Below are 26,217 nucleotides of genomic sequence, written 5' to 3'. Positions count from 1 at the left end.
TCTAAGCCTATATTCACATTACAAGCCTTATTGCTCAATTCTGATGTGGTTCTATCTGATCATCCTGCCTTGGCAGTTCACATTCAGGTGTGTAAGTGACCCATATCTGCCATCAGTGTGAACATACCTCAAAGGACCCACACATGCACTTATCATCACTGGATGATGACACAGCGATATGCTGGTGCACAGCAAAGTAAGCTGTAACAATGCAACCTATTATATTGTAACAATTTGTTTTGCATTGTATTGTATTGTATTGTGACTAGTATGTTAGATTGTAGTTAACATATTAGCTTGAGCCGGCGTGTTATAATGAAATGCTTCAAATATTGTACTTTTACACACCGATCAGACAAAACATACCCTGTTCTTCAGTGCTCAGGACCCCCATGGACACAGAGCAGGTACTATTTGGGAGGTGGATCATTCTCAGCACTGCAGTAACACTGATGTGGTGGTGGTGTGTTAGTGTGTGTTGCGCTGGTCTGAGTGGATCAGACACAGCAGTGCTGCTGGAGTTTTTAAACACCTCAGTGTCACTGCTGGACTGAGAATAGTCCACCAACCAAAAATATCCAGCCAACAGCGTCCTGTGGGCAGCGTCCTGTGACCACTGATGAAGGACTAGCGGATGACCAACACAAACTGTGCAGCAGCAGATGAGCTATTGTCTCTGACTTTACATCTACAAGGTGGACTGACAAGGTAGGAGTGTCTAATAGAGTGGACAGTGAGTGGACACAGTGTTTAAAAACTCCAGCAGCACTGCTGTGTCTGAGAATGATCCATCACCCAAATAGTACCTGCTCTGTGAGGGTCCATGGGGGTCCTGACCACTGAAGAACAGGGTAAAAGGGGGCTAACAAAGTATGCAGAGAAACAGATGGACTACAGTCTGTAACTGTAGAACTACAAAGTGCACCTATATAGTAAGTGGAGCTGATAAAATGGACAATGAGCATAGAAACAAGGAGGTGGTCAGAATGTTATGCCTGATCAGTATAATGTCAAATTAACTCAAAACTGGGAATATTCAAATATTAAATGGCCTGTGTCATGGGAAACTGTTTTTTATGTTATGTCCATTTAAACCTTTGTGTACTAAAGACAGTAATTTGTTTATGCATGATTAATTAGGTATTCCACATTTTGTTACTGTGCCTTCAAGGCTGATATATGTCAATGGGCTCTGCTCTGATTGGCTGTCCTGTACCGTGCCTCATTCATAAAGCAGCCCAGGCTGAAATGCTCCTTAAAACTTCAGTGTGTGAGTGGGCGGAGCTAAACTGCTGTAGGCTGAATAAGTGGATGTATGTAAATGTGTTGGCATTCATGACATCACAAAAACAACAAACTGCTGTCGTTGCAGCTTAGTTTCCATATATGAATTGTATGGACTGGGGAGTGAACGCTTTAAACTGTGTTTATATAACTTTTATTTCAAAGGAAGTGAGGAAAAGTTGTTTTGCCATGAAACTTTAACGCTTCAAAGATACGCCTTCATCTTCATTCTATACGGTCCATAAACTGGAACTAAGGTGCAAAAACAGCCCATTCTGAGCTCACTGTTTTTCTGATGTCATGATAGCCAACAAATTCATCCGCCTATTGAGCCACAGCAACCCCGCTCATTCATGTTGATAAGAAATGTGAGTCATCCAGTCAGAAGATTTACATAAATCAGTCTTGAAGGCGCGGCCAAAAAAGCAGGCTGTTTACTCCTAATGATAAAGAATGGTTGGGAATAGTGATATCAAAATTAATTCCAACTGTTGCTGGTACAAAAAACACACGCAAATATCAAAGCTGGACAATTAAAGTAGGGAAAATTAAAACACAAGTGAAATATGGCCTCCTTAATGTAAAGCACATTTTCAACCACCCTTTTTTTGCTATATTTCTCAAAAGAGACTCACTGATATACATTAAGGATGCACCAGTATGGGCCATGTGGGCACATGCTGATAATTTTCACATACATATCTGCCGATATCAATACATAAACATTTATAAATTGTAGAAATTGGGATTACAACTACCTGGATTACCCTTATGAATAAATATAAAACATGTTTCTGGTTTAGAAATGCAGTAAAAGGAATAACATTGCTTCTCTGGAGTCAAATAAGTATGTTATCAAAAATCAGTTTGAAATATTCGTTAAAGCTGAACAGCTGTCCGGTATCGATAATTTATTCTAAAGCAAAAATCTGCCAATTCTAATATGATTCTGATACCACTTTACATGCTAATATGGTTTGTGTATCAATGGTATAGTAGTATAGTATATTACTAATGGTGGTGAGCTTTGAGAAACAGCTGAAAATCCTCATTTTAAGTGCATTTTAGTCTTAAATGAAATAAGCACACAGTAATAAATCATATATTTGGGCAAAGAAACCTCAAGAGGCAAATATCCCGCTTTTTTCACAAAAAGGACAGAATGAATGGAAAAGATCAAAGATAACTAAACTTCAAAGTGGTACAAATGGTGGCATAAACAGCTCCTGCTCAAACCCATAGATGTTCAATGCAAACCAAAACTGCAAACTAAAACCATTCAGGGAAATGTTGCATTGACATGCCCTTGAAAAAGCAAAGACGTATTTGAGGTTTACAACATGCAAGAGAAAAGTCTCAAAAAACAAACTGTGTCCCTCAAACTGGTCCAGGTAACTAAATTCAGCACTAACAACATTAGTTCTATGATGAGAAGCCTACAGTCGCAGTACAGCATGCATGGAGGAATGGAGGAAAAAAAAGACTGGGAGGGGGTGGAGGAGTGTGAGAGAGCAGCTCACCTGACTTTTGACCAATGGAGGAAGAGCTACTCCATTAGTCAGGCTAAGATCAGACACCATAACATTCAGAATATTCTCAATCTACAGGAGAAGGAAAAGGAGGAGTGAAAGAGAGGGATGCGTCTCAGTGAGTGAACGAGTAAGAGAGAGGTACAGTGAGAAACGTTAAATATGAGAAGGCAGGAAAAGCACTTAAAAGACTTCAGCTGTTTAAAGAAATACTCCAGCATTTTTCAACCTAATGTCCATCTGCTGCATCTGTAACATACAGTCAAGTTGCCTGTTTACGTCCCACCCAAAAATGCGTTCATTGGTTGTTGTTATGAAGTTGGACAGACTTTACACAACATCAACAAACATTCAAATTAATCAAAGAAATGGATTTTAGCTCAGTAATCAGATTTCTCAGGGCAGGGGTACTCTTACTCTGATTTCTTTCGGATTTCTCAGTCTGAGCATGTGCGAAAACTGACAGTGGCACCGGAAATAAGCGAGCTGCGCTGCCGCAAGACGCAACAAGACACTCTTGCAGTGATGCTGAAACCAACTACATGCTTGAGCAAATGAAGGATTTAAATATTCTTTATCTTCTAGATTATGTATGTTCATATATTCAAGCAAAAAGATGTTTAAAAAAAAAAAAGATGCGGCATGAGGTTTATATCACGTTGTTTATTGGCTGGTTGCAAAGCAGAAATTCCATTACTGCCTGGCTCATGTAAACGCAGGGTTTTCACATTATCCTATTACCCAAGTACATGTAAACATGTTGACTGGATTGCTGACAAAATTTGGTTTTCTGCAGTTATCAGATTATTAAGTGCTTGTAAACGCACACAATGTTAATAAAAATAATAAAATAACGAATGTACTCTTACTCTGATTTCTTTCGGATTTCTCAGTCTGAGCATGTGCGAAAACAGACAGCGGTGCCGGAAATAAGCAGCAGCGTTGCTGTGAGATGGCGGCAAGTCACTTTTGCAGCCATGCTGAAACTGACTACATGCTTGAGGAAATTAAGGATTTAAATATTCTTTATCTTCGAGATTATGTATGTTCACATTTTCAGGCAAAAAGATGTTCCAAAAAAAAAAAAAGCTGCGTCATGAAGTTTACATCACATTGTCTAATGGCTGGTTGGCGTAGTGTAGTTGGTAACACCTCTGCCTTCTACGCCATAGACTGGGGTTCAATCCCCGCCTGGATAAGCACCCTACACTATACTAATAAGAGTCCTTGGGCAAGACCCCTTCACCTACCTCTGTAAATTGATACAATTGTAAGTTGCTCTGGATAAGAGCGTCTGCCAAATGCCGTAAATGTAAATGGAAATCCAATTACTGCCTGGCTCATGTAAACCCAGGGTTTTCACATTATGCCTGATTGGTATATTTTATGCTTTTTTTTCCAAATTCAAGGAAATGCATCGAAATTATTTTTCGTGGTAATTGATCGTATGCTATACATACTGCAGAGCGAAATTAGGTCAAAAATGCTGGAGTATCCCTTAAGGTCATTACTGGTCATTGTTAGTTGTGTATCTATTTCCTCACTGTAACTTGCTGACATTTAAACTATCAGATAGCAATCCAGCTGAGAATGGCTCGTTCCCGCAGGCAGAACTCCACTCACAAGATAAATTGGCCATTTGAAATCAGTAGCATGACAGAAGACATGTTAAAAAAAATAAATAAATAAAAAGAAAAGAGAAATGTAGTTTGGTAACCATACCAGAGAACCTCAAATCAGCACTGCAATTCACAAAACAGCTTTATATTAACACTAACAGTCAATAAGGAGTGTCGCTGGCTGAGACGTACCTGGTCTGGCGAGTGTCTGTCGGTGGAGGATCCATCAGCCTGGCTCGCTCCTTTCACCTTCCTCTTCTTCTTCGGCCCAGCACTGACTGCGGACGGGGCGCTCTTCTGCTGAAACTCTTTCAGCTGTTAGCCGAAAGAAGAGAGATGAGTAGTTAACAGACATAAATACAGTTACTGGACAACAGGGGTAATATTCAGTTTTTCAATACGAGGGTTAAGAGATAATACGCACTGAGAACTGAACAAGGTAAGATTTTGATATATGAATATATATATTCCTGGCCACAAAAGGAAAAAAAATCCCTTGCTATGCAGAAGTCAGAAACCACTTAAATGCAATAAAAAATTGCATTGCAAAAAGGGAAAGTCAAAGAAAAGAAATGAGGAAAACAAACAGGAGTATATATGTGTGTGTGCGTGTATATTTATATATACATGTGTGTATGTATATATATATATATATATATATATATATATATATATATATACACACATATCGCTGTTGCCTGAACAAAACCTCGTATCTCCATTTTTGACGTTTATCAGGTTTTGACATAATTTGAAAATGCCTGTTGTCCTTTACATTGTGTGTAAACTTCATGATGAATGGACCAACAGAAATAATCCAAAATGACTTGGAAAAAATTCTGGTTCCATTGACTTCCTTCTCCTGTAAAGTTACCATTTTAGAGATACGAGGTTTTCTACATATATATATATATATAGGCGGCACGGTGGCGCAGTGGGTAGCGCTGCTGCCTCACAGCAAGAATGGCCTGGGTTCGATTCCCGGCCGGGCGACCAGGGTCATTTCTGTGTGGAGTTTGCCTGCTCTCCCCGTGTCTCTGTGGGTTTCCTCCGGGTACTCCGGTTTCCTCCCACAGTCCAAAGACATGCAGTCAGGCTGATTGGACGTGCTAAAATTGCCCCTAGGTGTGAGTGAGTGTGTGACTGTGTATGTCTGTCTGTCTGTCTGCCCTGCGATGGACTGGCGACCTGTCCAGGGTGTATCCTGCCTTCCGCCCAATGACAGCTGGGATAGGCTCCAGCACCCCACCGTGATCCAGAAGGATAAGCGGTTTAGATGATGTATGCATGTATGTACGTATATATGTATATATATATATATATATATACATATATATATAAATATAAAAATACACACACACGTACATACAAATGAATTTCCCTTTTAAACCAGAAAAATGCCGGACACAGCAGTAAAATACTTTAAAATTCTTAAAATTACATTACATGATTTGCTGTTTTCTGAAGAGTTTTCGGTATCAAGCTACTTTATTACTGTTATACATGACTGCAGAAACATCACTACTTACCTCTGTTAAGTTAGAAAGCTAAAGCACTACACAGCTAGCACCACAAAAATAAAGGCAAAGCACCAACCTTACACAGCAAAGCTTACAGCCAGACAAACCAAATATTCATAAAATTTATGTACGGAAATGTTTAAACTGGAAAAAACTGCATTACAAAGTTTGCATGGCTAGCTGATTAGCAGAGTGATGATAATCTGAGGGCAAGTGCATTTAAACAATCCGCTCCTCATTTCCCTCCCCCTTGCACTGCGAGTGGCCACTTGGGTAATGTAGACATAATGTAGACGTACTTCCAAGTGTTGACTCAAAATTCGCGAGGGCATGTAAAGATGGCATTGAAACGAGGCCAAGGTGTCGCTATCGGTACCAGTATAGAAAATTCTTGAACCATATCCAGTCCAATCACCTGTCATTTCTGTGTGGACGTGCACTCTGGACAACTGCACATTCACCCCAGACGCAAACTGTGACAGCTGCCACAAGAGGAGTGGCAAACGGAAGCCAACATCTGATAGAGCAGAGCAGCCTTGTCATAACTTACATTCCTCAGCTGAATCCAAACAGGATGGTTATCCAGTTTGCAGTGCAGCAAGAGGCCAAACAGATTACGAGTAGAGCGCGTACAACGCCGTCCCCAGATACGCCATATCATGAGATAAACTCTGTTTGAGTGCAAACGCCTGTGTCTCCTGACTCACACTGCGCTGAACTCACAGGACACAGTTTTTAAGTTTACACAGCTTTACAATCGACCAGCAGCGGTTTTAAAAGTTAAACAGCTTTATTTGCTTAGACAGGCACATTATAAACAAGCGCCAAGAGCACACACCATTACTTCTGATCAGTTAGATGCCAAACGATAACAGACGCAGCCACCAACCAGCCTTAGTGTGAGGTGCACGCTGGCATTACTAGAGGTGGTAGTAACTGAATTTATCCAGGTAAAGGGATACTAGAGCTAAAACGAAACATATAACAGTAATCCCTAGAGTAGAGGTCACTAACAGGCGGACCGCGGTCAGAGATCAGACCCAGACGCTGTCCTATGCGGACCTGGACCTATAACCGATAAACTATGGAGAATTATTTAATTCTGATGGGGTGGTCCTGTTTTAATCGGCGTAACTTTTCTAGACTTTACGGTGCCGGTTTAGCAGCCTGGGAGACTCACAGACCAATCGCATGTGTTGTAAATATCACACGTGACGCTACTCAGCCAATCAGATCTGTGCATTACGATGAGCACTGAGACTCGAGTGAGTGACACACACACAGGGGAGGGACGAGGCGAGAAACAGCAGTCGGAGAAGAAAGTGAGTCAGAGGGAAGTTATTTCACACTGCGAGCTCTAAAAAGAGAAAACTGACAATAAATGGTATTGAAATGTTACTGAATTGTAGTTTATTTGATTTGACATTCAGGTGTTGACTGTATAAGATGTTGATATAACTACTAGACTACTTAAGTAAACAGTATATGGCACTGAATCATGATGCAGGTTAGACGTTATGATGTTCTGGACCTTCGCTTGAGGAAATTTTCTCTAACTGGACCTTATTGAATTTTAATTAAAAGACCCCTGCCCTAGAGGAAGATTAGGAAAACCCCCTACTGATGACGCATCTTGAATATTCGAAGAACTTCAGAAGCTTTGGGGAGGGGGCTGTTTTGCTTTTTTTGTGCCATTAGCCAGCCACACGTCTTCAAATCATCATTAGAATGGAGAGAAACTGATTACTGAAATGACTCGTCAGGTGAGGAGGACAAGCAAAAAGCTACAGTCAGCAAGACGCTACCCAGCTATTTAGATACCTTTCCTCAATTTGGCCTCTCTTCTCTGACTAAACGGCCAAAAACCTTGTTGCATTTCGCTGTTGTCGGATAAAAACCCTCGTATCTCCAAAATGGTAACTTTACAAGAGAAGGAAAAAACCTACTTTACTTTTAATGTAAGTCAATGGAACCAGACTTTTTTCCAAGTCATTTTAGGTCATTTCTTTCAGTCCATTCATTATGAAATGTACAAAAAGTGTAAAGGGTAACAGGTATTTTCAAATTATGTCAAAAACTAAAAAAAGGTTGAAAATGGAGATACAAGGTTTTCAACAACAGTGATTTATTAGTCTATAGCAGGGGAGTCAAACTCAACCACTAAAAGGTCCATATTAAAAAATCTCAACAAATCCATGGGCCAGATCAACGTTTTACCTAATTTTTAAATAACATAGTGCTATAAACTGAACTGAACACTGTTTATTCGCAACGTAGACCTTGAAATATTACATGAATACTTCAAATATAAAAAATTTAAATGACCCCAGGAGCTCAGTCTTTTAAACCTACCCATTTGCTTGAACTGGACACCTGGCATCCTTTCTCATTACTACCTGGGCTCAATTTCTGAGCTACTGAGCTAACATTAATTGTTTATATTGGCTGAAATGCAGTTAGTGTGTTTGGTGATATGACTGGTGTAGAATTGTGTATAACTGAGGTGTTACCACTGTCCCATAGATGGGTTGTTGGGGTGGGAGAGTTGGAGCGCACATTACGTTGCAGTGCATGCTGGGGACTGTAGTGCAGCACAATGTGAAATGAGCTAATATTAATAGAAAATTTAAATATTTTTGCAGGCTGGATAGGATTGTGTCAGGCCCTCCGGGCCTTGTGTTTGACACACGGGGCCTATAGTATCAGTGGCTAGGCTAGCAGTTATGACTGGCTGACACCACAAGGGTTTCCCAATGGTTGTCGGATTTTTAATCTGAAATTTGCATAATATTTCCTGGGTATTACAGAACGCTGCTGAACTACAACATGAAAATGATATTAAATTGTCAAATTTGTCAAATTTGAATTGTCAAACTGTTAAGTTGCCGCACTACAGAGTCCTGCATAACATGACATACAGTACATTAAACTCTGGTTTTAGTCCGGAACGACTCTTTAAATGCTCTCAGGTAAAATCTGAATGGATTTGTATGTCGTGAGTATTTATGAGAGGAACGGAAATCTATTGTTTATTTATATTTTCTTTCTGTTTCATTATGTTATGCTGGTGACAGCATCTGTACTGCTTTACAAACCAGCCAAATAATCTCAAGCTGGATCATTTTATTTCATATCAAATGTGCATTAAAACGAGAGGAACACACCAGTTATTATGATGACAGATGCAGGACGTACTAAGCAGTTCCACTGCGCTTCTATCTAGAATTAAGCAGTTCTTTAAGCTGCTTTTTTTTGGAATTTGAAAAGTACTTTTAGGTTTTGAAGCATACATGTTTAGATTCTCTGGACGTTACTACCGCTCAATAACAGACTTAACAGTCCTCCTGTTTCAAAAGCCTTGAGTGTTTTGTGTAATTAAGACTGTTTTTCTCTCAAGCTGAGTCTCTATGGCCCACAGGCCAACAACAGACAGCTGCTTGGGTTCCTTAGCCTGGAGAACATGGGTTTAGTTCCTTCATCCATACAGAGCCAAGACAAACAGCAGCTTGGTTGAAAGCAACAGATCATTTCATTTCCCACAGTAAACATCTCACAATAACAATGTGAGCAATAAAAACGACTGACCAAACCTCAGAGACGCTTCTCCTCTGCACTGTTGGCCTCAAATTCAAGTGAGTCATCAATATTTCAGCTTTACTGAAGCTGAGAATACTTACGGAAATGTGTTGAAGCGGTTCGATACACAGCAGCAAACTAAATTAGTGACTTACAGTGACCAACCTCTTGGAAAGAGGAGTCTGTACATGGTGCTGTCAAGTGGAATTAAAGGGGAATTCCACCAATTTTTCAAAATTTCTGCACAATTAAATGTATTTAATGTAATTAGAACATCTAAGCAAAGTCAAGTTGATGTGAAATGCTCCACTCTAAAGAAACAGATTCAGGAATTCATCGCAGTGGTGGTAATAAGAACCAGATGTCTGGAAAGTTTGATGCCTCACAGTCACTGCATGACATGTGTATAAATACACTGAGACATTACTTCATGACAGTTTTGCGACTAGATTTTAGCCTTAGACATAATTTCTTAAACCAATGGTGGAGAGACATGCAGTGTGTTGTAAGGCAACATAGCCCCAAAGGTAAAATTACTTTTTTCAGATCTGATCATCAGCATTACATATAAAAACTAAGACACGTGTGGGTTCACTGGTGGTTTTAGATCTCAAATAAAACGTCCACAACAGCGTTGCAGACATTGCTCTTCTGGTTCCCAACACCATCACTGCAAAGAAAATCAGGGTTGTTAACCTAAGTGTCTCTACACTGAACCACTTCACATCAAACCACCCTGAATGACTCCGGATTAAGTAGAAATTTGAAAAATCGGTGGAATTCCCCTTTCATTCAAGCTTCCAACCAGCAAGCTGTCCCATGTAGCTGCGTATGGCTTGTATGGTTCACACTTGTCAACTGACTTAACCATTAAGTATATAACAGGTATAACTACAAAAGTAACAAGATAGTGAGGCCAATTAGCCATTTGACCACCTAAATTACGTCCTTCCAGTAAAAAACTGCTCAGCTAAAAATGTCAAATTGTTCGTGTTTTGGCTGAATTAGCTTGTATGCTAAAGTAGCCGAATTAACGTAGCTCAATTAGACCACCAAGCAAACACACCGGTTAAGGTTGACACTTCACCACACATCGCAGTTTAGGCTGCAAAACAGTCATTCCCCCTATTTTCACTGACGTGCTGACATTTTTCAACGGACTTAACGTCAACGCTGTCATCAGCTAATGTGTCCTAAAGGCCAGGCTAAAGCCCCGGCGTCAGGTGGAACCGACAGCCGCGAAAAGGCGACGCGCGGCCGGGCAGGCGGTCAGGCAGACACCGGTAGACGTGGACGTGTCAGTGTCAGCGTATGAAAAAGCCACGGCCCGTTCGCGAATTCACAGCTGACCTTGCGGCAGACAGTTAAAAGACGAAACAAAGGCTTGTAGGAAATAAAAGAGGTGCACCAAATACCTTTTTCTTTGCCGCTGCGAGTTTAATTTGCCTGCTCTGGTCGGCCATCCTCTCCGTCCCCGGCGAGCCGATGGCACCACGTCATCAATTCAGGATCCGGATCCGTATACTTCACTTTCCCCCCCCTATTTTTCAAAGAAATGTGTTCTTCTGTGGTTTTATTCAGTGTTTTTCTTCACTTGTTTAACCTCAGCTGCACAATGTGCATCTAAACCTTTCCGCAATATCAAAACACACTTATACAAAGCATAAAATATGCACAATAACTAAATAATAACCAAAACACCACCCAGTTCACTGTAATGCGTCCTGCTGCCAGAATACGAGACCTCCCTCCCACTCGCTGTCACTGAAGTTAATGAAGTTAAAGGGGAACTCCACCGATTTTTCTAAATTTCTGCATAAAATGTATAATGTAAAAAGGTTAAATTGTCCCAAAGGAAAGCTTATTTTTTCAGATTTATTACGAAGCTACCAGTATCAACATACAAAAACTCAGAAGACACTGCTGGTTTGGGATAGTACGCAAAATGGCTATATGTGTGTTGCAGACTTTGTGACCCCTGGTTCCTGTCACCACCACTGTAAAGAAATCACAGTCAGTAAGTGTCTCTATAAAAACCGTTTCACGTCAAACCACTCTAAATGTTTCTGTTTACATCAAAGGAAATTTTGACAAATTGGTGGAATTCCCCTTTATTATCTGAGTAATTTCAAATTATTGCATGCACAAGCATAACACACTTCACCTTAAATTCACAGGTTATTGTCACTGCCATGGAATTATTCAGATAGTAATCAATATTAGGATGGCATATTCTTTGGCATCATATAAAGTGGCATCACTTTAACTGCTCCATAAGCTCAGTCTAATTGCACTACTGTTTATATTTGCCCTGTTTAGACCCACAGACCTTAATCTGTGTGTGCCTTATGTCACTTTAGTGTTAATTTCAGGACCTCCTATATATATATTTTTTTTATTGTTCTATTTTTCTACAATTAGTGTTTATTTTTACGATTAGTGTTTAGTTTTTTTTTTTAATGTCTATTTAATTCACACTTTTCCTGTTTACTTTCTATTTAATGTTATTGCTACACCATGGGGTCTGAGAGCAACGCAATTTCAATACTCTGTATGTCCTGTACATATTGTAGTATTGGCAATAAAGCTGACTTGACTTCATTTAAAGGGGAAATACACCAGTTTTTCAACATTTCTGCATTATTCAGCGGTTGCAAGCAAAGTTATTCAGAGTGCTTTGACATGAAGTGGTTCATTGTAGAGAAACTTACAGACTCAGATTATTTTACAGTGGTGGTTGCCATGTTTACAACACAAATATAGACATTTTATTTACTATCCAAAACCGCCAGTGAACCTTTATGTGTTTTCTGAGTGTTTATATGTAATGTTGACGATGGTAAAGTCTGGGGAAAGAAGTTTTTTGGGGGAGTATTTTGCCTTATAATGCTCTGCATGTGTCACTCCAGTATGAATGGGTTTTAAAAAACATGTTTTACCTTCTCAAAACTGCCATGAAACAATGCCTCAGACATTAGACAACGTATTCGCAGCCATTTCATCTAATAACTTTCTGTGATGTTGAGTTTTAAGGGCATTAAACTCTTCAGACGTCTGGTTCCTGTCACCACCACTGTGAACAAATCTGCATTTCGCATCAAGCCCACCAAACTACAACTACAATGATCACATACTGCATTACAGTAAATTCAGTTCAACAGGACGAATCATCTCTTTAGGTTCTGACAATATCCACCATACACTCAGAACAAGACTTTTGTTACTGTTTTATGTAATGATTTTGATGCTCATTTGAAATGAACTGAAAATGAGGGCTGTTTATTATGTAAACATGTTACTAAATGAAATTACACTGCATATTACATTACACTCTGCCAGCATATCTGACATTTCCATCAAAGGTTTAAGTTCAGCTCCATCGATTTTTCTAAATTTCTGCATGTTCAAATGGTTAACGTCAATAAAGTCATTCAGAGTGGTTTGGTGTAAAATGTGTCATTCTAGAGAAATTTGCCGTGTCAGAATTGTTCACAGTGGTGGTGATAGGAACCAGACGTCCACCCCTAAAAGCTCCCTCACAGAAAGTTACTACATGAAATGGTTATGAATTCACTGCCTGATGTCTGAGGCATTGTTTTATGGCAGCTTTGACAAAGTTTTGGTCTTAAAAAAAAATTGAATCAGTTTATTTTAATCCATTCATGATGGAGGGATACATGAAGGATGTTGTAAAGCAAAACAGATCTTAAAGAAAACTTAATTTTTTTGGATTGACTATTATTTTACCATCATTAACATTACAAATATAAACTCAGAAGACACGTGTACGTTTACTGGTTGTTTTGGATAGTAAATAAAATGACTACATTTGCATTGTAGACTTTGGGATCTCTGGTTCCTATCACCACCACTGTTAAGAAGATATGTATATATATATATATATATATATATATATATATATATATATATATATATATATATATATGTATGTATATATATACACACACACATTTAAATATCAGGCTCACCCACTGGCAGGACATTCACTACTATATTTCACAAAGTTGGGTTTTGCCATGAGCTTCATAACAGCCATTTTCCTGAAGTAGGTTAACATGGGGTTGGTTGTCACATGGGTTGGTTATGACAGCACTATTTTCTAGTACTCGTCAATTTCTGAGTCACTAGAATGAGAGCAAAGAGTGTAGCACCAGTATTTTGTTGGTGCTCTTTCCTCCAATATTAAGGTTGTTAGCATAAACTTTACCAAAGTACTGTAGTGGGGCTGGTGGTCACGCTCATTATGGGGATAGTTATCATATATGGCAGTTTTAGAGGATGGCGTTTTGCTTTTAAACATGTATTTTATGTATAATTGTGGATTCTTTCTTTGAACAAGTCTCTTTTTATTCTAAAAATATAAATGATACTAAATTATTTTAAATAAAACAAATCATTTCATCAATTAGTTCTCAATTACTGTTCATGTGAAATAGTACTTAAAAGTTTTTGCTCTTTGATGAGAAATAAATTCACTGTACACACTTAAAAAGATGGTTCTTCAAGGGTTCTTTAGTAAAGGCAGTGTTTCTACTCAGAACCATAAGCTTAAATGGTTCTTTGCATGGTGAAATGGTTCTTCAGATTGATGGACAGCGTGTTTTATATGGTTCTAGATATAACTTTTTTGAAAAAGGTTCTGTATAGCACCAAAAAGGATTCTTCTATTGTTACAGGCTTGACAAAATAACAGCAGCAGAACCCTTTTAGTGCTATATAGAACCCTTTTCATAAAGGTTCTACTGTATATAGAACCATTTACAGCACTCTGCAATCTGCAATCTGATGCAAAGAACCCTTTAATCATGCAAATCTTTACTGAACTCCTGAAGAGGCACCTTTTTAAAGAGTGTAGGTTCCACATAAAGCATCATTCCAGTGAAAAAACTACACGATGTTTTATCTACTTTGTTCAAGACACCCTTAATTCCTTTTCTGAAATACGAGAGCCAGAGTGAAAAGTGTGACAACCAACCCCTCATTCCCTTGATTGTGTTGTGCAAATACTTTATGCACAAGTGTCAATGGACTCACAAGTGTGATTCCCCAACTAAATACATAGAAGATGGGTCTTCATTTGTTGTACAACTCTCTGAACTCTGAACCCAATTCTTGTTGATTGTTGAAGACCCTCGTTAAGCTGCCTTTCTATTTTATTTATCTATTTATTTATTTATTATTATTTTTCTCCCTCTTCATGCATTGTTTTACTGTTCACCATGGTGGACTTTCAATGCTCTGTTGGCAATATATGCCTTGTGTGTTTCTACACCAACTGACTAATTATATATTTACAAAAAAAAAGAAAATGTGTTCCCCTGTTGGACTCTGTGGAGCTCCTAAGTTGACATTATTATTTTTGAATAAGGTGTGGCCACAAATTAAAATATTGATGCCACAAATTATGAATTATTGAGGCCTTGAGTTACGTTTCTAGAAATTTGTGGCCTCAGCATAGTAATGTAGTAGTTCATGGCCATGTGTAATTTAAAAATAGTCACCATATCACCTTAGGGGTTCCGTAAGACAGACTTCACTGTTTTTTTTTTGTTTGTTTGTTTTTGTTTGTTTGTTTGTTTTTTAAAATTGAGTCAACAAACATTGCAGTGCAAAAAAGGGACATTAGTCAATAGAAACCACATTTAAAAATGAAAAAGGTATCACAACAACAAAGAACTTTCGCAAGGCGATGCAAAAACAGATAAATATAAAAGACAGAAAAATGAGCAAGAGGGAAAAATGGAGCATATTTAGGTTAGAATGTATTTCGCCATTGTCATACACAGTAATTTTTGCTAGGTTTCTTCATAAAAGATAACCTTTGAAGAAACTGAATGAAGTCACAGATAAACAAATTAAAAGAGGGTCCACATTTTTTCCGTAGACACAAAAAGACTTTTATTTAATTTTGACATGACGTTTTGCTGAGGGGTGCAAGCGCGCATGCGCAGTAGGGCGGCGGTAAACACGAAAGCAGGAGAGTCCTGTAAACAGCGGAGAGAAACAAACTCAGACGTAAGTTAGAGAGTCTGTTTATTTACAACGACCGCGTTTTCCACTTACTTTAAGAGTCCCAGTGGTTAAGAAAAGGACCCTGCAGACTAAACTGAGTGTTAGAGTTGAGTTTCTGTGTGAAGCAGCTCTTTTTAGTAGTAGCTAACGTTAGCTTAGCTTAGCGGCGCTGGCAGCTGGTCTAGCTGTCGCTAACGGTCTGTATTCGTCTTCGGAAATGTAGTTAAATATACGCAAAACATTTAGGTTGCTGCTTTTTTGTCATTCATATGAGTATTTTCAAGTTTCAACAACACTCATGTATCACTATTTCAGTATACATTTAGAAACGCGATCACTCCCTAATTCGGCTTCTTGTTCGAATTTTCCCGTTCCACCTTAAATGGTACAGCGGTTATATTCTGGCGCTGCACCATTTAAGGTGGAGCGGGAAGATACGAATTAAAAAGCTGACCTCAGCTTCATATCACTGAGGTATTTGGGGTTGGGGTCGATAATAAATAGTATCGCAATGCTTGAAGACGCTTTCGTGATACATGATAAGCTACGTGTCACGATATTTGAGGTTTGATAAGTTGAAAAAGATAAAAAAAAGTAGTGCCACATTTGGGTATACACACACACGCACATCTTCTAAGCCGCTTATCCTTCTGGGTCATGGGGGGAGCTGGAACCTATCCCAGCCATCATTGGGTGGAAGGCAGGATACACCCTGGACAGGTCACCAGTCCATCGCAGGGCAGACAGACAGACAGACATATACAGTCACACCCACACTCACACCTAGGGGCAATTAAGCATGTCCAATTGGCCTGACTGCATGTCTTTGGACTGTGGGAGGAAACCCATGCTGACACGGGGAGAACTTGCACACAGAAAGGACCTCGGTCGCCCGGCCGGGGAATCAAACCCAGGCCACATTTGGAAATAATACTACGAAAAATTACAACTACAATGATTTATGTGCCGTACTGCGCTTCTGTAAATTCAGTTAAACAGGACTAATTACTAATGCCCTCAAATTAAAACTGAAAGTCTGCAAATTGAGCTCATGTTCATTGTTTAGTTTTAACCCCAGTAACCTATGGTAGACAGAATATCAATTTTATCAACAGTATCAATATCAACTTTGTTGACATCCAAATATTTATGGACCTGACTGTCTGTATTTAAATGTGTATGTATTTGCATATGTGTATTTTTGCTATCTTGTGTTTCAGCAGTTGAGATGTTACAGTGTCCGGACTCCGTTTGTAGCTCTGTGGGCAAAGGTGACAGCTTACATCACCAAGGTAGGTCAAACAAAGAATCTCTAATAAACCAGTGCTTCCTAGCTGTGCTCCTGAAGTTCTTCTGTACTGCACACTTTAGTGTTCTCCTGTTAAACTGTTCTGTTTTGTCCTCAGGTAGGCTTTTCAAATAAGCTAAAGAGCCGAGCAGGAAAAAACAAAAATGTACAGACTAAAATGGGCTCTTTATACAAACGCTGACTTCTCACTGCATATCATTTGCTCATACAAGTATACACAGATCAGGCATAACATTATGACCACCTCCTTGTTTCTACACTCATTGTCCATTTTATCAGCTCCACTTACTGTATAGGTGCACTTTGTAGTTCTACAGTTACAGACTGTAGTCCATCTGTTTCTCTGCATACTTGTTAGCCCCTTTTTAGCCTGTTCTTCAGTGGTCAGGACCCCCATGGACCCTCACAGAGCAGGTACTATTTGGGTGGTGGATCATTCTCAGCACTGCAGTAACACAGATGTGGTGGTGGTGTGTTAGTGTGTGTTGTGCTGGTAGAGTGGATCAGACACAGCAGTGCTGCTGGAGTTTTTAAACACTGTGTCCACTCACTGTCCACTCTATTAGACACTCCTACCTTGTCAGTCCACCTTGTAGATGTAAAGTCAGAGGCGAGAGCTCATCTGCTGCTGCACAGTTTGTGTTGGTCATCCTCTAGTCCTTCATCAGTGGTCACGGGACGCTGCCCACAGGACGCTGTTGGCTGGATATTTTTGGTTGGTGGACTATTCTCAGTCCAGCAGTGACACTGAGGTGTTTAAAAACTCCAGCAGCACTGCTGTGTCTGATCCACTCAGACCAGCGCAACACACACTAACACACCACCACCACGTCAGTGTTACTGCAGTGCTGAGAATGATCCACCACCCAAATAGTACCTGCTCTGTGAGGGTCCATGGGGGTCCTGAGCACTGAAGAACAGGGTAAAAGGGGGCTAACAAAGTATGCAGAGAAACAGATGGACTACAATCTGTAACTGTAGAACTACAAAGTGCACCTATATAGTAAGTGGAGCTGATAAAATGGACAATGAGCATAGAAACAAGGAGGTGGTCATAATGTTATGCCTGATCGGTGTATACCTTCACATTTCTTAGAGCAAAGTAGTATTTGTAGGTTCACAAGGTAGTTTAACGAATATATGCACCAATAAACTTAAAAACTGGAGTTCTTGCATCTGTCTTAACATATTTTGTCTTTAGTTTTAGCTGCGTTTCCCCTGTGTCCACTGACGGAGGAGGATTTGACTCAGAATCCACTGTTCTGCAAGCTTCTGGCCACTTTGTCTCAGCATGTGGATCACACCGGGCTCACTTTGCACTTAAGAAAAGAGCTGGAGAAGGTAATAATAGTAATATGTCACTTTGTAACATATTAGATGGACATAAACACCTGGTAGGCAAATATGCATAGAAAAAGGAAACGAGTCCTACTTTTGTAACTTAAGACCGATTGCCAGGAAGTTGTGAATTAGTGATGAGTGACACTAAAAGTTTATTTATAGCCGTGAAATCATGATTTATTGTGAAACATGCATAGAACAGAGCAGATTAAACTGAAATGTCATTTGTGCAGGCGGAGAAGGAGCTCCGGACACAGAAGTTGGGTTGGCTGCGTTTGGAGAGTCTCCACAGGCTCCTGAAGGAGATGGTCCAGGAGCATCGCTGCAGCCAGCATCACTCCACTGTCTCAGCAGCAGATGACAAGGTATGATCAGTGCAGTGTGGCAACAATAGACCTCTGAAATCATGGGTAATTCTGTTGTTGACATCATGCCCATATAGAAACTCCAGCTCTCTCTGTGAGAAAAATGAATGGCATTTTAGGAAGTGGCTGCTATTGCACCCTACGGTAAACAGAAATGCCCCAGACCTGATACATTTTCCCTCCAAGTTTAGCTGGAGCCTCTGACTTATGAGGTTGTTTAGCAGTCAGCAAGCTAATGTGCACAGAAATGACAATGCATGAAAGCAAGTCTCCTGAATGAATGGAATCTGTAGAGTGGAAATTAAATACTGAAAAATGTAATATTATATTTAGTTGTGCAGTTTTCTGTTGAATGTGTTTTCTGCCTTTTTCCCCCCGATACTGAAAAATGAATGAATCGGTCTTGGACTTACTTACAGTACTGTATATAAAATGATTATTACACATACACAATGAATTTTATTGCTTCAGCTGATTTGATTGGGTCTTCTCCTTGCAGTTCTATGATACTCTGGAACAGTGTTTGATAGTGGCTCGGTGTGCCAAGCAGTTAGACCCCAGCGATACCGTCAACCAGGATCAGTCCCTGATTCTGGGGCTCTCTTCTGAGAAAGTGCTGAATCAGATGCCTCCAAAGCAGGTATGCTTCCGCCTCCACCACTGACCATTCACTTTTGAAACAACAGCACAATAATGACGGAGTAAGATTGAAAGAAAATGAATAATTTGGAAAGAAACGTGTTGAAAAAGGCTCAAACAGGCACAAAAGGGTTTAGATTTTTAATATTTGAGGCATTTAACAAAACATGGTATGATGAATGTATGAGAGAAGAAAAAGTTACATTTAACGTGTGTTAATTTAACGAGATATTATTCATATAATGAAGCCATTTCAGACCATTTTTGTTGGTCTATTATTCCTTCATATGCCATTAAGGGGAACTGGCATAATATACACCAATCAGGTATAACATTATGACCACCTCCTTGTTTCTACGCTCATTGTCCATTTTATCAGCTCCACTTACTATATAGGTGCACTTTGTAGTTCTACAGTTACAGACTGTAGTCCATCTGTTTCTCTGCATACTTTGTTAGCCCCCTTTTACCCTGTTCTTCAGTGGTCAGGACCCCCATGGACCCTCACAGAGCAGGTATTATTTGGGTGGTGGATCATTGGTCTGAGTGGATCAGACACAGCAGTGCTTCTGGAGTTTTTAAACACTGTGTCCACTCACTGTCCACTCTATTAGACACTCCTACCTTGTCAGTCCACTTTGTAGATGTAAAGTCAGAGACGATCTTCATCAGTGGTCACAGGACGTTGCCCACAGGACGCTGTTGGCTGGATGTTTTTGGCTGGTGGACTATTCTCAGTCCAGCAGTGACACTGAGGTGTTTAAAAACTCCAGCAGCACTGCTGTGTCTGATCCACTCAGACCAGCGCAACACACACTAACACACCACCACCACGTCAGTGTTACTGCAGTGCTGAGAATGATCCACCACCCAAATAGTACCTGCTCTGTGTCCATGGGGGTCCTGACCACCTATATAGTAAGTGGAGTGTGTATGTATTTTGAGAGAAATCTTGACTTGTGATGTTGGTATTGAAGTGATCTAAAAATTGTAATCCTAAATAATGTTTAATTCTCTCCATACAGGATGTGTGGCAGATGAAACAGAGGTTGCCAACAGAATTGCAAAAGCACCTGAAGAAGAAGCTGTTCAGCCTGCTTTCCTACTACCAACCTGAGTGGGGTAAACAGCTTAAACTTCTTTTGTTCTGTGATCCATGTTGCCACTTGACAGCTGATATGTATTGTTCTTATTGTCCACGTAAGAAAACACTGTTTTCTGCTTTCTGTTGACTCTGTTTCAGAGAATGAAAGTGAGGGGCTCAAATGTGTGAAGCTGTCTAAGCTGCCAGCGCTCCTGGAGAGTGAACGTCACAGAGCGGAGAGTTTAACCGAGAGGAACAGAGAGAATGGCACCGTATTGCAGCGTCAAACTCATTCCTACCTTTCTGTGAGTCAGCAGAGGAGCTGCTTTCCTCCATGCATAATAAAGCACCAAAAATGAGAGAATGCACAATTGAAAGCTCTTTTCAAGCTGGATTAGTTTTACATGCAGAGGTGCTGTGTATTAAAATATTACTGACTAAGTTCTGGGATTTTAGTTTAGTATATAGTTTTTGCAGTCTGACAGTAATAATTATGGAGTGATTTTGATCCAGTATGAATCTGCAGTGTGTGTAGTTTTACAGTCTGACAGTAATAATTGTGGAGCGATTTTAATCCAGTATGAATCTGCAGTGTGTAGTTTTACAGTCTGACAGTAATAATTGTGGAGCGAGTTTAATCCAGTATGAATCTGCAGTGTGTAGTTTTACAGTCTGACGGTAATAATTGTGGAGTGATTTTAATCCAGTATGAATCTGCAGTGTGTCCTGTGGCAAGCTCTAGGAGGGTTTGCGTCCGCATTTTTTTTCTGGCTGTTTTGATTCATCAAATAAAAAATTACTTGATGGAAAGCAAATATAAAAAAAATTATAACTACAAATTTCACATAAATATATGCATGAGGTGTAAACAAATTTTACCTATTAAAAAACAAATGTGATGAATGGAAATGTATTTGCAGAATAAATCACTCAGATGCAAACTGAATAGTCTTTGACTCATCCGGTGATTTTGTTATGCATAGCTGTAGCTACAAAACATGGCACAAGGCAACAGGTACTAGTGCACTAAGGAAAATAATAAAAACATTTTTCTTAAAACACGTTTATCTTATCAAAGAAGAAAAATAATAGTGATTTCAGACGCTAAACAGATACGAGGTGCTTCCAGCTGACCCTGAGCCCTTTTGTTATGACAATGTGTTTTGTCTATGTGCTCCTATGATGTGACATACACACATTACATTAAACAAAACTGCAAAGAGAAGTTGCTCCATATTAAAAAATGTATGTAAACTTGCTTTGTATTCATCACAAGTGTGTTTACGAGTGCAGTTTCATTCCCTTACTTAAAACTGGAAAGTCATTTGTAGTATTTGCATTTTTTTTAAACAATATTTTAGTCGTTCACTTTCATTTCATCGAGCTAGATGGGATGGAAACCTGGCTACTAATTTGTGCACAAGGGCTCTGATTTTAAGTTTAGACTGACTGTGAATTTGAGTAAATGACACATACCCAATTCTGTACAAGTCACACGGTCAAGTCCATTACAGATTTCATTACATAGCCTCTTGTGGTAAAACTAATCCAGCTGGAGTAGTGCTTTACCTACAGCTTTCATCTTTTCTGATAGGAACTGCTTGAATGCATGCAGCTGCTACAGACCCTTGTCCTGGATCTCCGACTGAAAGTGCAGAAGGACCTCGACAGGAAGAAGATTGAGTACTTCGAGGCCAAATGTGAAATTGGCATTCAGAAGATTAGGTATTTTGACTTCTGCATCTTTCAGATTGCATAGGAGCCTCTCTGAGCTCAATGCTCAAGCATAATATCTGCAGTTTATTTGTAATTTATTAGTATTTATCACTAACATTCTGAAAAACAGTTGTTTTCCTTACCTGTTTTCATCTTCTTGCTATAATTGTTGCTAATGCCCAGAAAAATCATGGCACATACACATGAGGTTTAAATTAATGAACTATTGAGATTATAATGGCATTATTAGACCTTGCCTAGTAAAACTGTCCTGTTAGATTTATTGCAGTACTAATAATTTGATTTTCACAGGGCAGAGATGCTTGAGGTCCAGCTTGACACCTACACGAGAGACAAGATCGCAGCTCATCGGAAGATAACGTGAGTGACCATTAGACAGCTGGTCTCTAATCCAGAATGAGAGAAGGTATTGCTCTTGCTTTAGTGTTCACTTCAATGAAGGCTGAAGTCAAGATTGCAGTACGTTTTTACAAATACAGGGTGATTCAAAAAGTTTCAATCGATTTCAAAGCGGCATATTTTTACAACCGTGAGGCGCCTAGGAACCAATCACAATCCAATTGAACGAGGGGGTCATAGAGTTTCTGACTGTCACCAGAAGATGGCTCCCTTCAGTCTGAGAGGAGATGAGACCCCTGAGCAGAAAGCGTTCTGCGTTCTCCACTTCAATAAGAGTGAATCCGTCATAACTGTGCAGCGTGATTTTCATGGGCAGTGAACCTCAAACAGCTCAGAGCGTTCGGCGTTGGTTCCACAACACTGGATGATCTCCGAAATCGCACTGAAAGAGCCGTGAGTGCAGCGACACCCGACATGCTCAATCGAGTATGGGATGAATTTGACTATGGCGCTGATGTTGTCCGTACAGCTGGAGGAGGTTCATATTGAACACTTGATTAAATTACATACTGAACTTTGCGTTCACTTAAACCATATGAAATAAATCATTCTGGAATCTGATGAATCTTTTTGAATCACACTATATTTCTTTACATTTCTGTGTCCCTTTGTTTTATAATACACTTATACACTACTTCGTGCAGCAGGCAAGCTTAATGAAGTGTCTTTCACCTCTCCAAAATGCTGATATTGAAAGACAGAGTCCTCATCCTACTTTTTTCTCTTATGGTATTTTTGTGGATAAATGTATCAAAAAGAGTCAGAAATCATTTTTACATGATTATTTTCCAGCCTCTCTTTATCCCTTAGCTGTTGTCACCATGGCTTTAAGACAGATGTAACTGACCTCTCTTCTGATTGGCTACCCTTCTAAAAAAAAAAAAAAACAGATTGAAACACTCCTTATAGCTTATATGGTCAGAGCTAAACTGTGTTAGTTTTTGTGACATCACAGAAAAAAGTCACATCAAACTCTTTTATTAAAATAAGTTAGATGCATCTGTTTTTCCATGAAATGGGTCCCTTGAGATGAAATCTTTACTTACTCCTCCGATCTTTTGTTTGTTGCTCATCTCAGGGAGAAGCTCAACACCGAACTGAAGGCGGCCCAGATGGAGAAACAGTCGCTGGAGTCTAAACTGGCATCTTTTGAGATCTACGGCAGAGAGTTTGAAATCCTGGCTGAAGAATATTCCAGACTGCAACAGGAGATCGCCACCAAATCCTGGGCACTGAAAGAATTCACACCATAGACATTCACACCATACATGGCTGCGACAAATAGGAGCATTGCCGTGAGTCGCAAGCCTGGCTGCTCCAGCACAAGCTAAAACTGATGTTGGGAAGTGATGAACTTGATCACTGAGTGTGTTTGAATGCACTTAATAATCCGAAAACTGCAGAAAATCAGATTTTGTCAGTAATCTGATCCACATGTTTACATGCATTCGAGTAATCAGATCATGGGAAACTCCAGGTCTACATGAGTCAGGCAGTAATTAGATTTCTGCTTTGCTACCAGCCAATAAACTCACAGAAGAAGACGTGAAGTAAACGGAACATAAAACTCAAACTTTGTGCCTCGGCTTTCTTTTTTTCAAACAACGCACCACTTAACCTGAAAATACGAACATACATCATCTAGAAGATGAAGAATATTTAAATCCTTTATTTCGTATTTGGTTTCAGCGTCGCTCCAAGTGTCTCACAGAAACGCTGCGGGTACTGCCGTCTGTTTTCGCGCGTGCGCAGACTGAGAAATCCGAAAGAAATCAGAGTAAGAGTTTACAGCACTGAGAAATCAGATTACTGAGCTAAAATCCAGCCTCTTTATCGGATTCCTTAATTGAATTTCTAGATCGGAGTATGGTGTTTACCTGACCATTTGAATAATTGGATAACTGCAGAAATTCGATTATGATCAGATTGAGTGCGTGTAAACGCACTCACTGATGTTTTCCTCGTGACTGATGGCGTATAGAACTATATTATACCTGTGAATATTTTGTCATGCCTTCTCTAATGTAATGTAAACTGCAAAGTCTTTAACCTGTTTATTATTTTTGAGTATTGCATTAGCTCACCTATTATATCACAGTATGTAACTATTTTTCAATATTAGTTTGTATCATACAACAAAAGTTCTGACAGCACAGTCTCATTGGTTCAGAAATATTCTACGTGTTATTTCTGATGACAGCATGTATTTTTTTCCACAATAACTACGACAGTAACAGCTCGCTTTACACTACAGTGAACTGTTATTATTATTTTTTTTACTTTAGCACGTACAGCTTGTATAAGATAATATTTGACCTGCAGCCTGAGAGTGGCTGAGAGTGACAGCAGGAAAATTCTGAACCCGTCATTGTTCCATTTTAGCTGGGAAATGCTTTACAAGCTGACTGGAACAGACAGCAGGTTTATCTGGTACATACTGAGAAAGCTGAGCTGAACCTGAAACAGTTTTATAGCTCTGTCTGTAAAACAAGGGTTACTACTGTTTTTGGCAGAAGGGGCTGCCAACATTAAAGTACGTTTGATATAATCTTTGGGGCGTCTTTGCTTTATTTCTTTTCACATTACATTGCAGAACCATAACAGCAGTAGAACATTTATTATGTAGGTTATAAGAGGAAGCTACAATATGTGACACTTATTAGAATTGCCTTTGGACTGATTATAGTTAATATTTAAATTCCTGCTTTCATAAAAAAGGAAGATGAGCAGTGGTGGATCCATGTTTCCTTAGCCCTATGTTCAGACGTCCTCTTCTGGCCCTTCCATCAAAACTGACCCCTACTGTCATAACAATGTGATATATACTTTATTATAAGTTCACTTTTTATTATAAGTTATACTTTTTCACCTCCACCAGCTGTAGAGTGTCTTGTACATTAGCAGGGTAGGCAAAGGTTTAAGTCTAGTTTGCCAGATTATCTACAGGACTGTAGTACTGTCTATATTCTAAATCAGATCTTGAGGTCGTCGTATATATATATACAGATACACCAATCAGGCATAACATTATGACCACCTCCTTGTTTCTACTCTCATTGTCCATTTTATCAGCTCCACTTACTATATAGGTGCACTTTGTAGTTCTACAGTTACAGACTGTAGTCCATCTGTTTCTCTGATACTTTGTTAGCCCCCTTTACCCTGTTCTTCAGTGGTCAGGACCCCCATGGACCCTCACAGAGCAGGTACTATTTGGGTGGTGGATCATTCTCAGCACTGCAGTAACACTGACGTGGTGGTGGTGTGTTAGTGTGTGTTGCGCTGGTCTGAGTGGATCAGACACAGCAGTGCTGCTGGAGTTTTTAAACACCTCAGTGTCACTGCCGGACTGAGAATAGTCCACCAACCAAAAATATCCAGCCAACAGCGTCCTGTGACCACTGATGAAGGACTAGAGGATGACCAACACAAACTGTGCAGCAGCAGATGAGCTATCGTCTCTGACTTTACATCTACAAGGTGGACTGACAAGGTAGGAGTGTCTAATAGAGTGGACAGTGAGTGGACACAGTGTTTACAAACTCCAGCAGCACTGCTGTGTCTGATCCACTCAGACCAGCGCAACACACACTAACACACCACCACCACGTCAGTGTTACTGCAGTGCTGAGAATGATCCACCACCCAAATAGTACCTGCTCTGTGAGGGTCCATGGGGGTCCTGACCACCGAAGAACAGGGTAAAAGGGGGCTAAGAAAGTATGCAGAGAAACAGATGGACTACAGTCTGTAACTGTAGAACTACAAAGTCTGATCGGTGT

At 39.7% G+C, this 26,217-nt stretch overlaps 2 protein-coding genes across 11 annotated transcripts in view; one reads left to right on the top strand and one right to left on the bottom strand.

Moving 5' to 3' along the window:
• Positions 1–11,275, bottom strand: part of golga2 (golgin A2) — a 37,769-nt gene extending 26,494 nt beyond the window's left edge. For 5 of the 9 annotated variants that reach the window (XM_036580688.1, XM_036580691.1, XM_036580689.1 and 2 more), the window contains exons 1-3: positions 10,944–11,275; positions 4,625–4,747; positions 2,805–2,885 (exon numbers count right to left, since the gene is read on the bottom strand). In XM_036580688.1, coding sequence (XP_036436581.1) covers positions 2,805–2,885; positions 4,625–4,747; positions 10,944–10,991 — 252 coding nt within the window. In that variant the 5' untranslated portion in view covers positions 10,992–11,275. The remainder of the gene's footprint in view (positions 1–2,804; positions 2,886–4,624; positions 4,748–10,943) is intronic. The other 4 variants (XM_036580690.1, XM_036580692.1, XM_036580696.1 and 1 more) reach the window with 1 other exon arrangement.
• A 4,210-nt stretch (positions 11,276–15,485) lies between these two features.
• haus4 (HAUS augmin-like complex, subunit 4) lies at positions 15,486–23,890 on the top strand. Of its 2 annotated transcripts, none has more exons than XM_036581061.1 (10): positions 15,486–15,564; positions 16,782–16,853; positions 18,072–18,211; positions 18,445–18,576; positions 19,076–19,216; positions 20,241–20,337; positions 20,459–20,604; positions 21,894–22,024; positions 22,328–22,396; positions 23,514–23,890. In XM_036581061.1, exons 2-10 carry the CDS (start codon positions 16,790–16,792, stop codon positions 23,686–23,688), a joined length of 1,095 nt encoding a protein of 364 aa, XP_036436954.1. In that variant the 5' UTR covers positions 15,486–15,564; positions 16,782–16,789; the 3' UTR covers positions 23,689–23,890. The 2 variants fall into 2 exon arrangements, with proteins under 2 accessions (XP_036436954.1, XP_036436955.1); XM_036581062.1 differs by having other exon boundaries at positions 15,497–15,564; positions 16,785–16,853.
• The last annotated feature ends 2,327 nt before the right edge of the window (positions 23,891–26,217 follow it).

This window comes from Colossoma macropomum, unplaced genomic scaffold (assembly GCF_904425465.1).
Source record: "Colossoma macropomum unplaced genomic scaffold, Colossoma_macropomum, whole genome shotgun sequence".
In the NCBI taxonomy this organism is placed as follows: Eukaryota; Metazoa; Chordata; class Actinopteri; order Characiformes; family Serrasalmidae; genus Colossoma; species Colossoma macropomum.
Note: the sequence above shows the minus strand (reverse complement) of the source record. Positions and strands in the feature narration are given on the sequence as shown.

Coding starts and splice junctions, on each gene's coding strand:
- haus4 (XM_036581061.1), top strand. CDS start 16,790: ATGTTACAGTGTCCGGACTCCGTTTGTAGCTCTGTGGGCAAAGGTGAC. Junction 19,217..20,240: donor ATCAGATGCCTCCAAAGCAG/GTATGCTTCCGC, acceptor CTCTCCATACAG/GATGTGTGGCAGATGAAACA. Junction 22,025..22,327: donor ATTGGCATTCAGAAGATTAG/GTATTTTGACTT, acceptor TGATTTTCACAG/GGCAGAGATGCTTGAGGTCC.